Raw genomic sequence first — 18482 nt, 5'->3', positions numbered from 1 at the left:
CAGAAATGCTGCATCCTGGTGTGTAACCCGACCATCTCTTCCCTCTGTGCAGGTTGACGGGACCCTCTGGCTACCTCACCGATGGACCAGGAAACTACAAATACAAGACCAAGTGCACGTGGCTCATTGAGGGGCAGTAAGTGCTGTGCATATACAAACTCCAGCTCAGGACCACAACGCAGTGAATACACCCTGATTAGTTGTTTACCTCTATTTCAAGTAGAGTTATGGAATCATTTCAGTGATGAGAGATTAAGGAAACACGCATGTACTTTGGCCTGAAGTGCGCTTGATGGCATTTCTCAAATAGGCTTCAGGTCTATGGGCAGTCTTTTGAGGCAGTTGATTGATGGATTGTGAAATGCGAAGCTGCAACTCAATATTTTAAGAGCACTCATAATGATTCTTTCATGCACGGCCTCCGCTGGAGCCCCGCACCGATATCAGCGCAGCGCTTTGCGTCCAGAAAGTGCTGGATGAAAGCGAATGGCTGAGTATCGGCGCGGAATCGGATACGCCCGCTCCCCCGTTGAAGTCAGCGCAAGCTCAGCGCGGCATCGATCCCGAGCAGTGCGTCTTAATTGTAGGCTGCCGGCTCCTCTGCGTCATAAAGCCTGCGTTCGCTGACGTGCAGGCGTGGAGCCAACGCCGTGTTCAGCCGGGCCCCAGACGGGCATCTGTGCGCTGCCTGCTGCTCGGTGGCCTCTGATGCTCCAGGCCCCCGTCGTCCGCCGCGCTCATCGCCTGCTAATTGCACAGTTCCGTCCCGTCTTCGGACCCACGAGGTTGATGCCGTTCACACGGGCTCTGTTTGCATCAGAATGACCGCAAGGCTGGAGGCGCATGCGTCTATGAGCAGAGGCTTGAGGAGGATGCGACCCCTGATAGACAGTGTTGGGTGATTTGTGACATCTGAACTGAAAGGAAGCTCTGAGGTGGTTCTGAAAGCAGACTTTGGATTTATTGTCTCCCGGTCACGAGCCTGCGTTTCCAATCGCGCCTCCAGGCTGCTGCCGTCTCTCGGCCTGTTTTTCTGCTGCATCTGCTTCGGTGATAAATAAAATTGCCAAGGAATAAAATGCGACTTTTCATAACATCCCCTAATCTCGAAGCCTCATCGTAGATGCACTAAATGCCCCGTTTGTCTTGCCTCCCTCTCTCTGAATGCTTTCCTTTTGGAGCTTTAAGAATCTCACGAATGTCTAGAATCGAAAACCGATTCAAGCGGCTTGTTTATTCGACTGTGGAAACGTGGAAGCACAGCGTGTAGAGGATGCTCTGCCATGTTGTTGTCAGACGGAAGGTGCTTTGCCATACAGCGCAGCTGTTGGAGTCAACAAAATATTTAGTTGATTATTTAGCTAATATTCTGGGTGGTTAAACACAAAGCAGCATTATGATGACATCGCTATGGGTGGTAAATGTTTTCACCCTGTAACTGGTTGATTATCCTCATTTATTACGTTTAAAGTCTCTTTAGCTGGAATAGTAACGTGTGTGTGTGTCCGTGTGTGTGTGTCCAGGCCCAACACCGTTCTCCGGTTACGATTCAACCACTTTGCCACCGAGTGCAGCTGGGACCACCTGTACGTGTACGACGGAGACTCCATTTACTCCCCCCTCCTCGCAGCCTTCAGGTACGCGACGTTGCTCGTTAGTTACCGTTACCGTTTCCAGGTTTAATGTGACTTCAGCCACAGCCTGACTTCTGGACACGGATCTTTCCCGTTGCAGCGGTCTGATCGTCCCCGAGCGCTACGGCAACGAGACGGTTCCAGAGGTGGTGTCTCAGTCTGGCTTCGCCCTGCTGCACTTCTTCAGTGATGCTGCCTACAACCTGACGGGCTTCAACATTTCCTACAGGTGAGACATGTGCAGCATAAAAATAGTCTGTTACCAAAAGCCTCTTTTTTTTTTTAAGCTTCTCCACACACGTGTTCCAGATAACGTCAATCACCGGATAAAAGCCTCCACTTGGTGACAAGCACATCAGTGCTGAGCCCTGAGATGAGAACCTCATTTCTGTTTTACTGGCTCTTGAGAATTATTTAGGTGAAGAGACCACTTCACACCTTTTCCTTGGGACGCAGTGAATCACAAGCCCATCACTAAGCGCCAGATTCCGCCTGTTCATCTATTTGTCAGGTGACAGTAGTTTTAGGAAGAGGATGAAGCAGTAGCGTGTTTTATGTCTGATCATGTCACCGTCATGTGCTGGTGAAGCAGGGATACGAGTCTAGTACTGATGTCACAGCACATGTAGGATTTTCTTTTATAAGAATTTTATGTATTCTTTTATATTCTCTGTCGCAAAATGAACAGAAAATGATCTGCTTAGAAGTTGGTATTTGTTGTTTTGGCCAGTGACAGCATGCCCTAAGACAGATAGTATCAGACCTTCACATAAGAAACGGTGTCGCTCATTGTCTCAGTTTGGCCTTGCTGGTATTAAAAAGGAAAATATTATAAGCAAAGTGAAGCTCATCACTTTTAAACATCTGCAAGGGACACAAAGACCCCCCCCCGTCTCTCTCTGTCTCACTTATTGGTAGTGTCACCATAGCAACGGGATTGAATTTGGTTCTGTCGGATGAAAGCAAAGTGCCCTGGGCCCCTCGGCCTTTTGGTGTGTATGAGAGGTGGAGGAGCTGAAACATCAAACCATCAGGATTCTGAAGGAACATAAAAGAATGACAAGGACCCTTTACATCATCTGTCTCGCTCCCAAACATCTTTGTTTTGTTTGTGTGGTTGAGGGAAGCGTCTCGCATCAGCCTTTTGCTTTGATGGATAACAACCTGCTGTGTGTGATACTGGCTTGTTTACGCGTGTTAAAGACAACCTTGGGTCATCTCAAGTCATTTTTCTGCTATGGATGAATAAAATATGAATAACGGTAAAATAGAAAATAATGCACTAACAAGGGTGAACAGGTGAATGTTAAGTGAATGTTGCACAGACAATGAGTGATGGCAGCAAATCAGCAGTGTAGCCTTGCTCAAAGGAGGTTTTAATTAAAACCTACAGAAAACGGCTTATAATAATGAAACATGGGATTCATTGGATTTACAGGTTTGTTTTTGTCATTAAATCATTAGTATGTAAATGAGAGGATAACAGATAATAATATATAAACTTATACAATAAACATGACTTGAAATCAGTGTGTTTGACTGACCATTCTCATGTTTAGGTGCAGTTCTACTCCAGTAATGCTTAACGTTGCGTTCAGGGTCACGTTCAAGGGTGCGTTGATGTCTGCGAGCAACAATGCACTTGGTTGTTTTGGCTCTGAGCCTGAAGACTTATTGCACAAGAGCACGTGCAACCAAGTTCTTAAGAACTGCTATTTAGTTAAGTCTGTATTTTAGGAAGGATCTGAGTCACAGCTTCTCGTCGTGTTTCTTTCCTCCCAGGGTGAATACGTGTCCCAACAACTGCTCTGGCCACGGGGAGTGTCGCGCGGGGAGCACCGGTTCGGTGTACTGCGACTGTGAGGACCGGTGGAAAGGACAGGCCTGTGACGTTCCCTACTGCCTGGCCAATTGTAGCTACCCGGAGGGAGGCCACTGCCAGGACAAGGCCTGCGTCTGTAAAACGGGGTGGCAAGGTGGGCTCATTCTCTGGTCTGAACTACTCCCACTCATCAAGGTAGCTCTAACAAGCCCAGTCAACCATCCTGGGTGACGCAGGAGAGTTTGCTCACATTAATAAACAGGAGTGTTATGAAAATACAGCGTAGTTGTAATGACTTGTCAACCAAGTGGGAGTGTTGACGTTTCAGACAGTGGTACGCTCTCTCTCTCTCTCTCTCTCTCTCTCTCTCTCTCTCTCTCTCTCTCTCTCTCTCTCTCTCTCTCTCTCTCTCTCTCTCTCTCTCTCTCTCTCCCTCTCTCATCTTTTGGGTAATAAAGGGCATCGGGACCTGGTTTCCCAAACACAATCGGAGGTGAGCTGTCACAGCTGTTGACCCTGGCGTCTGAAAGATGAACGCCATTAGATTTTAGTCCAATGAGACACTGGAACACTTTTCACCTGGTCTCAGACCTAGAGGGAGAACAAACACAACCTCTCTGTTGTTGAGGTGAAAGTAAAGTTTTGGTTAATGATTCACTGAGGTCATCAATTCTCACTTTGTATACTGTCTGATCGCAGCACATTAGTGTCGAGTCCATATTCTGAAATCTGTAATAGTTTTTTATGTTCTGTGGATCCAAGAGTCCTAAAAACAAGCACAAATAAAACCTATCAAAATAATCTAGCAGACATCTGCTGTCTCTGGACAATTAGCAGTTGGACGTTCAGTAAAGAGCATCAGACCTCCATTCCAGTCCATCTGCCGTGGCGCGGTGGACTTCACATGAACTTTTTGCCGGATCAGCTTCCTCATCGCTTTTGGATATGGAGCGCGTTTGGTCTGACGCTGACGCAGGCGTTTCTCTTTGAATCGCGCCATATGGGCGTTTACCCGCTCTGTTAGTTCTTAAACAGCTCCGCTGAGCTGCTCTACATATGCAGAGGCGACGGCTTAATTTAACTGCAGTTATATTAGCGACTCGGCGCGCTCGCAGCCCTAATTAGCCAAGCTGAGGGCGTCGGGAAAACAGACTGGCGTTTTCTTTAGCCTTTATTACCCTGTCACGCTGCTCCAGTGGAGGAATAGCGCGCTCGCTGTACTTCGTGCTGCCAGATACCAAATGCTCTCCTCATTTGCTCCAGCAGCCAGCGAGAAAGCAGAGACAGATGCCTGTTTAGTCAAGCCAGCCTTGCATTTAATCCCTCTTTCACAGATGCCTGGCCTTCAACAAATTGCATCTTTAAAGGAGGCTAAGGCCACGTTTGTTTTATTTATGGCAGCGCCACCAAGGTGCAGAGTACATTCCTCTAACTTGTTGAGGCTGGAGTCGGGCTGAAGCATATTAGCCACCAGGGAGCTTTTATTTGGCCTATAAACAAAAGGACAGACTGGCTTAGCTGACCTTCATTGTCACGGTGAATCATAACACTTCCTTCCTTTCTCATTGCTGCTTCTGCATGGTTTTGATAATGATTGATGGGAAAGTCCCTCCACTCGTTGGTTTCCTGCTTCCACGGCATGATTCAGTGATGGCACTAATTGGTGGGTGAACCTCTGCTCTCCTGACTGGTTTTATGATGTATCAGGTTGGAGGGACCAGGCCTCCTCCTCTGACCACACCACCACTCGTGATTCACTCTGTCTGTTTTCAACCTAGCCGTGACTTTATGTAGATCTTGTTGTTTCACGTCCCTTTGGAATGAATAATGTTCTTTGTCTATTTTACACTGGACACGATTCTGGACTCCGAGTTGGCCTGAGGCACCTGTTTTTAAACGGTTATTATACCCGACCCCGTTCCGCCGACTTGCGATGGTCTGTTAAAATTCAAAGCTACGTTACGCCACCCCTGCACACATCAGACTCCGTTATCTAAAGCCTGAGCTTAAGCTTCTTTATCTGTTTCCACATCTCACTTTCATAGTTTAGGAGGTAAAATCAATAATGGATCATGTGTTTTTTTTATTCTTTATTTCACCCACTCAGTCACTGAGCAGAATTTATTTATTCTTTGTCTGCCTGGCTGCAGGACATCAGTGAAAAAATGAAGCCAGTGAAAGCTTAATCCTCTGTTAATGCAGGAGGCATTTATTAAACTTGGAATTCTTTTTTTCCCTTTAATGCAGAGTCATTAGTTGTGTTTTGGCCTGTGCCACTAAAGGGTCCGTCTTCTCTTTAGTGTGTGTTCAAAGATAATTTTCGGAATAATTTAGCTTCACGTGGAGCGCTGATGTTGCGCGCTCTTTCCCCCTCCAGGTCCAGACTGCTCGGTCTCGGTGCCGGCCAGCTCCCCGTTCTGGAGCCGGGATGAGTACACTGATGCCGGGCTCGCCAGGGCTTCCCACAAGGCTGTGGTCGACCAAGGCATCATGTGGATCATTGGCGGCTACGTCTTCAACGCCTCTGATTATCACATGGTCAAAGCGTAAGTATTTGCGCTTTTTAGGAAGTCGGCTGCTGCTCTCATCCAACAGACCACGAATCGCGAATCCTGTTGTTGCTATGCAACAGAAGCGGTTTGCTTTTGTTGCAGTGAATTAAAATATTTTTGACCTTTAGCCGCTGCACAGAGAGAGTAATGTGTGGAACACACCACAGGACTTCCTGTTTGCTCAAAATCAACATGGAAAAAGAACACGGCCCTGTGTTGGACTCAGAAGGTTGTGATTAAAATCATAAAATTACAGGAACCTTCTCACCCTGAGCTCCACCCAGGAAGATCACATTTATTCCCTTTAGTTTTATGGGTTGCCAGCAGGTCGAGGGCTTTTATCATGTAAGGAGCAGCGTGCCTTTATCTGAACTCTGACAAACAGCAGATGGAAAATCTCCCCTCTACTCATCTGGGCATGATCAGGCTTTAGCAGCGTGATCGGAAAATCTGCACACGTTAATATTGAAGTTTCATCCTCATTCCTTCATGTCACTCCCATGCGGAGATTAAAACAAAATTGTCCTGTTTTCTCTAGGTATAACCTCAGCAGCAAGAGCTGGCTGACCCTTGACCCCTCCGTGAACACCGTCACACCACGCTATGGCCACTCGCTGTCTCTGCACGAGGTACGTACTGTAGATGGGTGAAATGCTCCAACTCCCCCCACTAAGCTCAGGTTCAGTGTAACGTGCGCATAACTTCAAAATAGATGACATCTTAATAAATGGCGGAGTTATCATAAATATTATAAACTGCCATCGGTTTATTCATGCCTTCAGTCGTGTCTGTTTTGTTGTCTGGAACTAATATATAAATCTCTGGGCTTTGATCTGCCGCAGTGAAGTGGCGAAAGCAGTTCTGTCTCAGCCAGAAAAACTGTTAGGAGCCGCTGATGGAATAATAAATTACGAGAGAGGAGGATTCGGAGAAGACGCAGTCTGTCTGCGCTGTGGTTGGAGAGAGGAGAGTCTGAGCTGCAGAGGGTTTGTAACGCTCAAATTGCATCACAGTGTGTGATTTGCCAGCGTGGGCTTGCAAGACAAATCTGAAATCAAATCGGTGTTGATACATAACAGAGCCGAGATGCGTCTCGCAGCCACGGATGATGTACTCGTTCAGGTTCGTTCAGTACACGTACACTCGCTGGCTTATAAAAGGATGGAGCTGCGTCGCTGAGGCATTTGTGAAAAGTAGTACAAGCTTTTGTGTGGCTTCTATTGGTCTGGGAAACACAGTGGATGCAGTTGTCGAAGGTTAAGTGCAGGATACGTTGTTCACAAGTCTAACTCGAGGCTTTTTCTCCCCTCCACATTTCAGACTGCTTATAATAAAGTGTATGAATGTATATCGCCCGTGTTTAGTATTGTTTGAAATCAAAAAAAGTAAAAGCCTCTTTAATACCAGGCGACCATTATTCTGGCTGACCTCCAGGATGCCCTTAGCGCTTTCAGAGTGGAAACTATTCTGCAGGAAAGGAGACACAGGCTTATTATTATTATGCTTATACTGGAGGGTTATTGATACCAAAGTATTTGAATGTGGTTTGGATGATCCCTGGTGGTTTTTGGTGGGTTGAGGTTTTATTAAAATGATAGTTCATGATTACCATTGAGAAGCTGCCAGGCTTTGGTTCCCTTCTTAGCATTTCTAGTAAGATTTCAGTTCATGTGTGCGTGTGTTTTTTTTTTTTTTAAAGTGAGAATTAAAATGTTGTCACGATGGTCCTGGTCATCTTTCCGATTTAAATAGGGCTAATTATGGTAAACGGGTCATGATCCGAACAGGATACCTCGAGTGGACTCTGTTCTTTGCCTTTGTTTCCATTAGGGGAAGATCTACATGTATGGGGGAAAGATCGACTCCACAGGAAACGTCTCCAGCCAGCTGTGGGTTTTCCACATCCAGAACCAGACCTGGGTCCTCCTCAGTCCTTGGGCCAAGGACCAGTATGCTGTTGTGGGTCACTCAGCCCACATCGTGCCTCCGCTGCAGGAGGGAGCCAGTCCTGTCATGCTGGTTCTGTTCGGACACTGCCCTCTGTACGGGTACATCAGCCAGGTGCAGGAGTACAACATCGGTACGTTGATTGTGCTGTCGTGGCAGCAGGGAGCGATCCTGCCCCGGCTCCTCTCTTGTTTGACCTGAAACCCTTCAGTTGTAAGTGTGAGCAACTAACGTCCACTTATAGCAAATTAAGAGAGTTCCGGACTTTAGTGCTGCTTTTAATCTAGTCCAGTCTGCTTGTTGGCAGGCGACCAGACTTCATTAAGGGCTCTAATTGTCTTTTTAAAAGGCTGAGGGAATCTGTCTGAGGAAAGAATGAGTTCACCTGCAGCAATAGCAGACAGACACAAGTGCAGTCATTTGGTTGCTGTCATTCCCTCACTGAGCACCAATGAGATCTTATTTGGGTTGATGCTGCTTTGTGCAGTTTGGCCAGTAGCATTTACACTAGCTTAAATATGTCACTAATATAACAGTAATAACTCCCTCTACATCCCCTGTAAACACTGAAACTGTACCTAAGATGTGTCTGACCTTTCAGTCAAGAACACGTGGAGCTTGGTGCCCACTGAGGGGGCGCTGGTCCAGGGAGGCTACGGCCACAGCAGTGTCTTTGACCCTCACACCAGAGCCATCTACATCCATGGAGGCTACAAGGCCTTCAGTGCCAACAAGTACGGCCTGGCTGGAGACCTCTACAAGTTTGACGTGGACAAGAGGAAGTGGTGAGGCGTGGTTTTCTCTCTGTTTTCTGAGCTCGTGGGCCGACAGTAGCGCTTGTTTGAGCGGCGCCCGTGCGTGTTTGTCCAGGACCATCCTGCGAGACAGCGGCTTCTTCCGTTACCTCCACACGGCGGTGATAGTGAGCGGGTCCATGCTGGTGTTCGGAGGGAACACGCACAACGACACGTCCATGAGCCACGGCGCCAAGTGCTTCTCGTCGGACTTCCTGGCCTACAGTCTGGGTCAGTAAAGCAGCCGCCTGGAGCATCGTCTCCCTCTCTCCTCCTGCTCCGGGCCGCTTTGCATTCATGCAGTCGCGCCCACACCTGGGAGCTGCTCGCTACAACCACAGTGTTTTGTTGTTGCGCCGCCGAAGCAACAGAAGGTCAAATGTCGCCGCTCGGTGTACATGAGCATTAAGCCACAGGACACGTCGATGCAGCGGCCCCATGATGATGTGGTGCTTAGTTTTCCGGCCGCGTAGTGCCGGTCCCTGCTCCCCCTCTGTAATATCCACCGCACATCCAGAAACCATCTTCATAGATGATATTCATCAACACAAGTTAGTGTTTCCTGCACATTAAACTTGTTTCCAGCTGTGGAGGCTACTATTTACAGATTTGTGGATTTTGTACAGGCCATGTGGTTAAAGCTGATTCTTTCTCTCCTGGAAGTCAGACTTTTCCCAACCTTCCACCATCTGGTTGGCACTTTATGAGCGTACACGTATGCTCTCAGGTTCACGGCTTGTATTTAATACATGTTTGCTGTATGAGGTACTATTGGGCCTCTAATCCCATTTTGAGTTCTAATAGATGTTAGCACAGCTTTGTCATTTTGTCAGCTGCCAGCGGACTCCTTCTGCAGCGCTGTCACAAGCCGCTCGTTAATGGGAGGCTTTCAGGCTGTCTGGACGGGAGGGAGAATTCCCCGCAGGCCGAGGAACGGCTCGAGGACGCCGTGTTTTCCTCCGTCATTATGGAGATGATTGACGGGCAGCGAAATTACAATCTCAGGGGCACAGGCACTCTTCCCCGCGCAACCCGCTTTTGTTCACGAGAGCTACATGGTGGCGGTGAAATGTCTCCGGCAAACATCCCCTTTCATGCCCGTGGTTAAGAGCAGCGGCTGGTGAAGGCGTCAGCAGCACACATGCAGCAGGAGCGTCGGTCTAATTCTCAGTGTAGTGTCCTATTTATCCACCTTTTGAGGCCACATGTCCTCATCTCTCGCTGGTCACTGTGGGGAAACAAATGGCTGTCAGTTGTCTCCACACCTCCTCAGCACCAAGCTCTTTTCTCCTCATGCACTCTATGATTTTGTAATTGAATACAGGTCTGTCCGTCTATTCTTCACCACCTGCCCCCACCTTCGCCAGCTGGCTGCAGGGTCGGCGGCGGCGGCACCAGCCCTGTAATTGTGTGCTAATTACAGTCGATGGGCCGCACGTCCTGCACTAATTGCTCCTCCTTAACAGGCTGAACTCAATTAGAGCGTGGGATTTAAGGGTCGTCCGCTGTCCTGACACTAGTAGATGGTGTCGTAATAAATCTCCACTTCCAGAGGCGATGCGCCGCAGCGGCTGCAGTGCCCGGACGCAGCACCAGAGGGCAGTGTCTACCCTTGAACGTGGAGCTCTCGCTGTCGTCTCCTCTGGGAGAGCATGATGACTTGCACTGCATTGTGCTGAGTGAAGGTGATGGACTGCAGTCACAGTACTGTGTCCCAGCAGCTCTCACTTCCAGCCTCACACGCCAGCTGTTGGCGTTGTGCTTTGTTTTCAGTTCTGTTCTTCTGACAGAAGGTGCTCGTGTGTCGTTCTCTCTAGTCTCTATATAAGACCATTTGTATAAGATGTTTTTTTTTTCGTAGATGCCCACAAATAAAGGACTCACTGGCCATTTCCCATGAGCAGTGTTGGGAGCAGGTCAGCAGTGTGACCTCTGCGTGTCTGCTTTTCATTACAGCGTGTGACGAGTGGACGGTGCTGCCTCGACCAGACCTCTACCATGACGTCAACCGTTTTGGGCACTCTGCAGTCTTCAGCGACAGGTAATCGTTGAAGCGCGATATTATACAACACGTTTTCAAATACTGAAAGATGAGATAAGCAGTCGTTTTCCACGCGCAGGTTCTGGCCTGCATCTTTAAATTCCACACTCTGACTAAAACTTCAACAGTCATAATATGTGTGTGCTCACTTCTCGCCAGGAGGCAAATAGAATATGTGGCTGCCACAGACGGGTCCAGTTTGACTCACGTGGTTCAGGATTTGTCATTCAGGGGCCTCTTAGCTTTTCTAGCTTTTTTTTTTTATTCATGATCACGACTCCGTTCATGGTTTAGGAAACAATCTGCAAACTGCACCTGATCTGTCGCAGCAATTCAAGGGGAATAAAAGTGAAAATACAATAAACTAAACAGAGAGACCCACTATTTTGTGGGACAAATTACAGGAAATGATTATGGGGCTCTGACATTTTGAATTGAAACATTTGCTGGCAAAGGAGTCATGAATCTAAGAAAAGACATGTTTGCAGGATGAGACCCTTCAGTCTATTACAGCACAACCCACTGGGTTTGTTGTCTTCTAATTGTGAATTTCACCGAGGTGAAAATGTTGAAGCCAGAATGGTTTACATTGCATTCATGCATAGTTTAAAGCAGATATTTCTCTCTGTTAGTTTTGCTGGTTAATAATTCACCGGCTGACCGCGCAGGTGAAATATATAAATTAAAAATGATATTTTAGCAGGACAGAAATAAGACAAACCAACAGACTGTTCAGCTGAAAACCTCGTTACCTCCGATAAGGAACCCCAATGCGTTCATACATGACACTTCATTACTGGATGAAAAGTAACGGTGCTGCCAACAGAAGGGATGTAAGGGATCAGTAAGCATAACCTCATCCGCCAGCAAAGCAGGGACGCTCTGATCCATGTTAAACTAACCGATCAAATATTAACAAGAAGCTCCACATGTGTCCAGGTGAGGCCTTGCTGTTGACCACTCATGTTTAGGAGCAACTAGAAGTTTGTTGTTGCTCATGATGCAACCTGTAAGCCTCATAAGACCTTTGCTTAATGTTGGATCATTATAACGGATGAACTACATCACATCGGGCCCAGGCAGAACACCCAGCAGATGTGTGAGCCCGGGGAACGAGGGAGAACCTCAAGCCTGATCTCCTCTTGTGCACAAAAGCTTTAAATTGCAGTCTAGGAACTGGACCCTCTTGCAGCCTGTGACTTCCTGTCATGTTCCTCTGACATCGCTAACCTCTCCCGTCTTGTCGCGCAGCGCGATGTACGTGTTCGGCGGCTTCAACAGCCTGCTGCTGAGCGACGTCCTCGCCTACACCTCCCCCAGCTGCTCGGCCTTCTCCAGCGAGGCGTCCTGCGGCCAGGCCTGGCCCGGAATCCACTGCGTGTGGAACAGCACCCAGGGGACCTGCCTGCCCTGGGAGAGCGGCACTGACCAGCTTCCGCCCTCGTGTAACACGCGATCATGTAAGCATCAGCTTCTCAGCTTCTCAGCATGAGATGATCAACACGACGGCACTTGTGTTTTCCGTCACATCGCCTTGAATATATGCGAATCCTAACTTCTGGTTGGAAATAAAAGGCCATGTGAAAAGAAAAGCCTTGGATGCTATTTTTAGCATGTTCTGACATTTTTCAGACTTAACTTTAAATTAAATGTCCAGAACATCTCCAGAGGAAAGGACACATTTTCTGTACTTGCTAACTTTTTGACATTTATCAACAAACTGGTAAGTTTAATTTAGCTGTAGTGATAATAATTGTTAGCTAAAGCTAATTAGTCGATGTGTGTGTATGCACGTGTCCTGTGCATTAATGTATTTCTCATGTATGTGAAGGCACGTCATGATTTTTTATTTTTTTTTATAATGTCAGCGTGTCCCAGTTGTCAGGTTTTTGTGCGTGAGAGGACAGGAGGCGGTAGCATCAGGGAGAGTTCAGCCAGGTCTCTCCACATCCTATAGAGAATTCTCTTCCATTTGTTGTTTGCCATTTGTCACAAAAAACCTCCTCAGTTCCACCAGTGCAGCCCGTCTCATTTTCTGAGCCCGACAACTACAGAAGTGCCAGCAGATGGAAACTGCACCCGGGGACATCTTTCAGGCACATTTAATACCAGAGAGGGCCCTCTGCTCCTCTGCTGGCTGGCAGTCACCCTGCCCCAGTTTCACCAAACCTCATCTGCAGGAAGTGTTGACTAGTCTTGCAGAATCTGAATTTTTCCAGTTGTTGAAAACTAGATGGAGTTGGATGAAGGCTGTAAATGCTGTACATTTAGTTTTACGTTGGTAGGTCAACATTTCAAGAAGAAACAGCTGAAACTGTGTAATCAGATAGTGAAAACATAAAGCTGGCTTCACACTGGCCTGATCTCAGATCTTTGAGCCGTAGCTGTTGTGCGTCCAGCCAGTCACTGGTGTCTGAGCCAAGCTGTGAATTTGTGTTTCTCCAAACTTCAGTCGTGGATAACGAGAGGTGTGACCAGTACACAGACTGCTACAGCTGCACCGCCAATACCAACGGCTGCCAGTGGTGTTCATCGTGCTCGTCTCTAGGAAGCAACTGCACCTCTGCCACGGTAAGAGAACCAACACAGACCGACCAACTGCTGAGCTGGGGCTCCGTGCGTCACTGAGTGGCCTTGAAGGCCTGATTAAAATTAAACATTTATGATTTTCACTTTTTATGCTCTGCAACAAAACGCACGTCCCTACGTTTGTCTTGGTGCACGAGCAGAAGGCGGCGGCGGCGCAGCAGACCCTCCTCTCATGTGCTCCGAGGGTCGCTCCGCTGCATGAAGTGGGACTGTACATAGTTTGAATAGAACAATGGATGAAGCACGTTCTTGTTGGCAGCTCTGAATCAATCGGTGATTAAATTACTGCTCATTTAGATGCCGTCAGGCGTTAGAGACGGTTCACGTGTCTCCTCCAGCGCTCTTATCGGCACTTGTTTAAAAAATATTTGATAAGTAAGGATCCTTTCCTTTGACTGCAGTGATTTGATAACACTTGTGATAACCTGCCTGTCTGTTCCAGCAGCTGCGCCTCGATTAAGGTGAAATCCTCTTCTCTGTTTCGCGGAGCATGAAATGTAATAAGAGTTTGGGCTCGTTATTTGCGTTTCTTCCCAGGGGGCCATAGGGGAGTACGACGTGTGCCCCAGAGACAACCCCTCGTACGTGTGCAACAAGAAGACCAGCTGCAAGAGCTGCGCCGTGGACCAGAACTGCCAGTGGGAGCCACGCAACCAGGAGTGCATCTCCCTCCCAGGTAACCGGGGCCTCGTGCACCGACAACACAGCGCACACCCATTCACAGTGGGTCTAAAAGGCCGCGCCACGTGCGCTTCCTGTCCGCTGCCCCTCCAGAGAACGTGTGCGGCGAAAGCTGGCACCTGGTGGGCAACTCCTGTTTGAAGTTCATCACGGCCAAGGACTCGTACGACAACGCCAAGCTGGCCTGCCGGAGCCACAACGCGGTGCTGGCCTCGCTGACCACGCAGAAGAAGGTGGACTTCGTCCTGAAGGAGCTGCAGACCATGAGCGCCATGGTGAGGAGGGTTTATCTTCTCGCACCTCAACCCGCTTGGTTCTGCAGTCGTCGTCCTCTTTTGCGACTCTTGTCGCCGTATCAAAGTCTTTTTTTTTTTCTTTATCGCTGGTATTTGGACCAGTGAGCATGAAACAAATCTGCTATTAACAGATTTTTTCCTCTGAACTCAGACAACCCTTACTCGCTCCATTAGAGCAAATGCCCAGAAATCCATCCCGGGCATCGACCAGCCGCTGCAAGCCGCTGTTTATCTCATCGGATGCAGGTCACAAACCTACAGATAGATGTGAGCGCCGGGCAGATGAGCAGCGTTGGCTGCCATCATGGGAAATGAGCGGCACTGTACAGTGAAGGCATTTACTGACGGCAGCTACATACCGCACAGTACATTTACCAGGCGCTTGTCTTTGAAGGCATCTGCTCGGCCTTGTTACTCCTTGTAACGGTGATGATAAATAAACACAAGGAGGTAATATTTCAGTTCACGCTGGATGAATCTTGCTTCAGAACTTTAATTTAAATGATATACTGTACTCTCAGCGTCAGACAGCCTAAATGCAGCTTTCCGTTAATTAGATCTCGCCTGTGAGTTTGGTGTAAATTACCAACAATACATTTTGTGACGGGGGAAAAATGAAATGCATCTAATTAAGTGCTTCATCCTTCATCAACAAGAGACGTGTTTTTAGGTTTACTATCACTTTGAAACTCTGAAGCAGGAGACTGTGCTCAGAAATAAATGCGGTGGAGTTATGAACGTTATTTTACTGCGTAATCGAATTGTTTTGGTAATTTAGAAATTTTATTTTGTCATTTAGTCAGTTCACAGATTGTGTTTTGGTGTTGGGCACTCAGTTCAACTAAGCATTTGACATATGATGACCTCACCCTGGGCTCGATTTGGGGCATTTGACAACATTTTATACACTAAACAATAAGCTAATCAGCTTATTGTTTAGTGTTTGAAAACAAGCAGCAGCGTGAGGGATGCTGCAGCACAGAGCTAAAATTGAGTTCACGCTCTTGTATTTCCTGAATTAATAAGCACTATAGATAACTGTCAGAGTTTCATGCTGTTGGGGAAGAGACTCAAATTATTGGCCTAATTACATCCAACTCTGTCTAAATATTTTAGCATGTGTCTACACTTGAATTCACTGAAGTGTGTTGCGTAATCCCGAGTGTGTGGGGAAGCGCTGCGAGGGAGCGGCGTCAACCAGCCGCTCGCGCCGCACTTAAATAAAACACGCCGCCGTCTCCAGCTGCTTCCGTTCGTTGCTTCTCTGGACGCAGACGCCGCCGTCCCTCGCCGGGGCCACGCGTGCGGAAAAGCGAATGAAACGTGGGAACCAAATCTGAATATGATACATAGAGGACCAGCTCCAGACTGGGCCGATCCTGGTGTTCAGGTAGAGGGGAGCTACAGCTGGCCGCCAGCTGTCAAACCCGCGTGCTGCACGGGCTCCCGCCATGTGTTAACGACGTGACCCGGGCTCTGCAGTGAATCCGACCGCTTCCAGACAGAATCTATCAATCTCGGAAATCCAATAAAATCTCAATACAGCCGTGTTTCTACTCCCATCTGCGCGCGATCGACTTCTTTGTTTACCGCCACTGCAGCAGCGCGGCCATCGATTAGGGACGGGATGGATAACGAAGCATCTCCAGTCAAGCTGCTCCCCTCGCCCCTCCGTCCGTGCGGCGGAATTTACGGCGCTATAGATTAAACGCTCCTGCTCTCGTTTGTGCTTGCTTAGACGCTGGATGGAGCTGTGATTGCCCGTTGTAAACGCGGCGCGCACTCAGGTTTTAATCGAGTGTCACGCCGCTCTTCTGCCGTGGAGTAACTGGCACTTGGGTCAGGACACCGTCTTTGCAAACCCCTCGAAACCACGGGGAGTGATCTGTAAAATCCCTGTTCACGCAGTACAAAGCCTCCGTGACGCCGTGGGTGGGGCTCCGGAAAATCAACGTGTCGTACTGGTGCTGGGAGGACATGTCCCCCTTCACCAACACCACCCTGCAGTGGCTGCCCGGGGAGCCCAGCGACGCCGGCTTCTGCGGCTACCTGGCTGAGCCGGCGTCCAGCGGGCTGAAGGCTCAGACCTGCATCAACCCGGTGAACGGCAGCCTGTGCGAACGCCCAGGTGGGTTCCTCATGACGCACGCACGCACGCGCACGCGATGTCAGGTTGGAGCGGACGAACATGCAGCGACTCACATTCGGCGTCCTCCACAGCCAACCACAGCGCCAAGCAGTGCCGGACCCCCTGCGCCATGAGGAGCACCTGCAGCGAGTGCACCAGCAGCAGCTCGGAGTGCATGTGGTGCAGCAACATGAAGCAGTGCGTGGACTCCAACGCCTACGTGGCCTCCTTCCCCTTCGGGCAGTGCATGGAGTGGTACACCATGAACGCCTGTCCGCGTAAGTGCTTTCACTCGCGCTCGTACTGTAGCTTCATGTTTTACATGGCGTTTGCAGGCTTCCTTCAAAAGAATGAGGGCAGTCCTGAAAGTAAGGCCTAAAAACAAGCTTTAAGTTCTATAATATTTATATCATTTTAAAGTTGGAGGGATTATTTATTTTTCTACATAAACGCCACTTTGTTGCATTTTTGTAAACGCTGTGGCAGTTTTAGAATGCCCATGTCAAATGCAGAGAGCACTCAGACTGATCCGCTGAAGGTTTTCCTCAACCTTCCCGCTCCTTGGCCATGAATTTCAGCCTGAAGATAGTAATATTATAAGCATTAATTTCTATAATGATGTAAATATTATAGAAAATAAACAGTTGTTTGGAAAATAGCCTCAACCTTACTTCTGGGATTGCCCTCGTACTTCATGACACAGCTTTGTTTTAGGAGCTATATTTTTCTAAAAAACAAGGTAAAATACAATTAAGGGGGAAACTGTTTTCATTAAGTTTGTTTAATAATTAATTAATCTTTTATATAATGCACAGCGAGACATCTGCTTTGGTAAAGCAAAGAGTTGAATATTAAGGATAAAGTTTCTAGTAATATTTAAATAATGGATGAGTATTTACTTGGCTTGAAATGGCTCTTTTCCCAGTTTCTCTGTAATTAGTACCAAAATACGAAGTCATTCTGAGGAAATCAGGGACCCCTTAAACTGCAGCAATGCCCTCCTCCCTTGGATTATTTTTTGTAATCTATAATGTCTTTTCATCAGTTCACTTGAGCATTATTGATCTCGTCATACCTCAGCGTAAGAACCCTTTGCAGGCCTGCCATCGGCGTCTCCTGGGTCGAAAACGCATCGATTTAACATAAAATGTTTACTTTTAAGTGTGCACAACTCTCTGGGCGCATTCCTTATTCCAGATACTCACTTCTTGTCCTCTTGTAGTCCAAACAAATTGCCACTAGAAAAAACACTTTCGGCAGTCGCGGCGTGCTATTAAAGCGTAGATTAAGTTGCAGCGGCCGCATGTAGAGCCGCCGAGCTCTCGGCCGGGATTTATGACCTGCAATGATTGGAGAAACGTGAAAAATAAAGGCATAAATCTGAAGGACGTAACGCTTCAGTCGCAGTTAATGTTCTCGGTGACTGAGGAGTATGTAGTGATGTAGACTCTACAAGCCAACATTTACCATAACCGCAGCTCTCTGGACCAAAGCGTCTTAAATGTTTTTTAATGGTATAAATACTTGTTCCTCCAGTAAATGAGATGGGGATTAATAATCCAGTTTACCAGTTTGATTACTTGTTTCTGCCCAGAGAATCATGTTCATCTATTTCACCTAGAGGTCATGCATTAGGTCAAAGTCTTGTGTAGTTCCTACGTGATGCTGTCAGTTATTCCTTTCCTGGAGCTGCTGCAGTGTAACCCAACCGGTGCTTTGCTACAGCGGAGAACTGCTCTGGGTACCGAACCTGCGGCCAGTGCCTGGATCAGCCGGGCTGCGGCTGGTGCACCGACCCCAGTAACACTGGCAGGGGTCAGTGCATCGAGGGCTCGTACCGGGGGCCCTTCCAGACCTCTGTCCCGGCTCCGTCCACCCTGCCCGGCCTTCCTGACAGCCCCCAGCCAGCGCTCAACGCCAGCATGTGCCCCAGTGAGGCAAAATACAACTGGTCCTTCATCCATTGCCCAGGTAGGCGTTCAGTTTATTATTACACAT

At 48.0% G+C, this 18482-nt stretch overlaps 1 protein-coding gene across 2 annotated transcripts in view; it reads left to right on the top strand.

The window, feature by feature from the left end:
- The window catches only part of atrn (attractin), a 73414-nt gene that overhangs the window by 6595 nt on the left and 48337 nt on the right, over positions 1 to 18482 (top strand). For both annotated transcript variants that reach the window (XM_041069041.2, XM_029139090.3), the window contains exons 2-18: positions 53 to 136; positions 1524 to 1637; positions 1735 to 1863; positions 3417 to 3610; positions 5834 to 6002; positions 6547 to 6637; positions 7839 to 8088; positions 8557 to 8740; positions 8826 to 8980; positions 10706 to 10790; positions 12042 to 12250; positions 13243 to 13361; positions 13917 to 14055; positions 14154 to 14335; positions 16265 to 16484; positions 16577 to 16762; positions 18210 to 18455. In XM_041069041.2, the coding sequence (XP_040924975.1) occupies positions 53 to 136; positions 1524 to 1637; positions 1735 to 1863; positions 3417 to 3610; positions 5834 to 6002; positions 6547 to 6637; positions 7839 to 8088; positions 8557 to 8740; positions 8826 to 8980; positions 10706 to 10790; positions 12042 to 12250; positions 13243 to 13361; positions 13917 to 14055; positions 14154 to 14335; positions 16265 to 16484; positions 16577 to 16762; positions 18210 to 18455 (2756 nt within the window). The remainder of the gene's footprint in view (positions 1 to 52; positions 137 to 1523; positions 1638 to 1734; positions 1864 to 3416; positions 3611 to 5833; positions 6003 to 6546; positions 6638 to 7838; positions 8089 to 8556; positions 8741 to 8825; positions 8981 to 10705; positions 10791 to 12041; positions 12251 to 13242; positions 13362 to 13916; positions 14056 to 14153; positions 14336 to 16264; positions 16485 to 16576; positions 16763 to 18209; positions 18456 to 18482) is intronic.

Source organism: Betta splendens, chromosome 22, assembly GCF_900634795.4.
Source record: "Betta splendens chromosome 22, fBetSpl5.4, whole genome shotgun sequence".
Classification (NCBI taxonomy): domain Eukaryota; kingdom Metazoa; phylum Chordata; class Actinopteri; order Anabantiformes; family Osphronemidae; genus Betta; species Betta splendens.
Note: the sequence above shows the minus strand (reverse complement) of the source record. Positions and strands in the feature narration are given on the sequence as shown.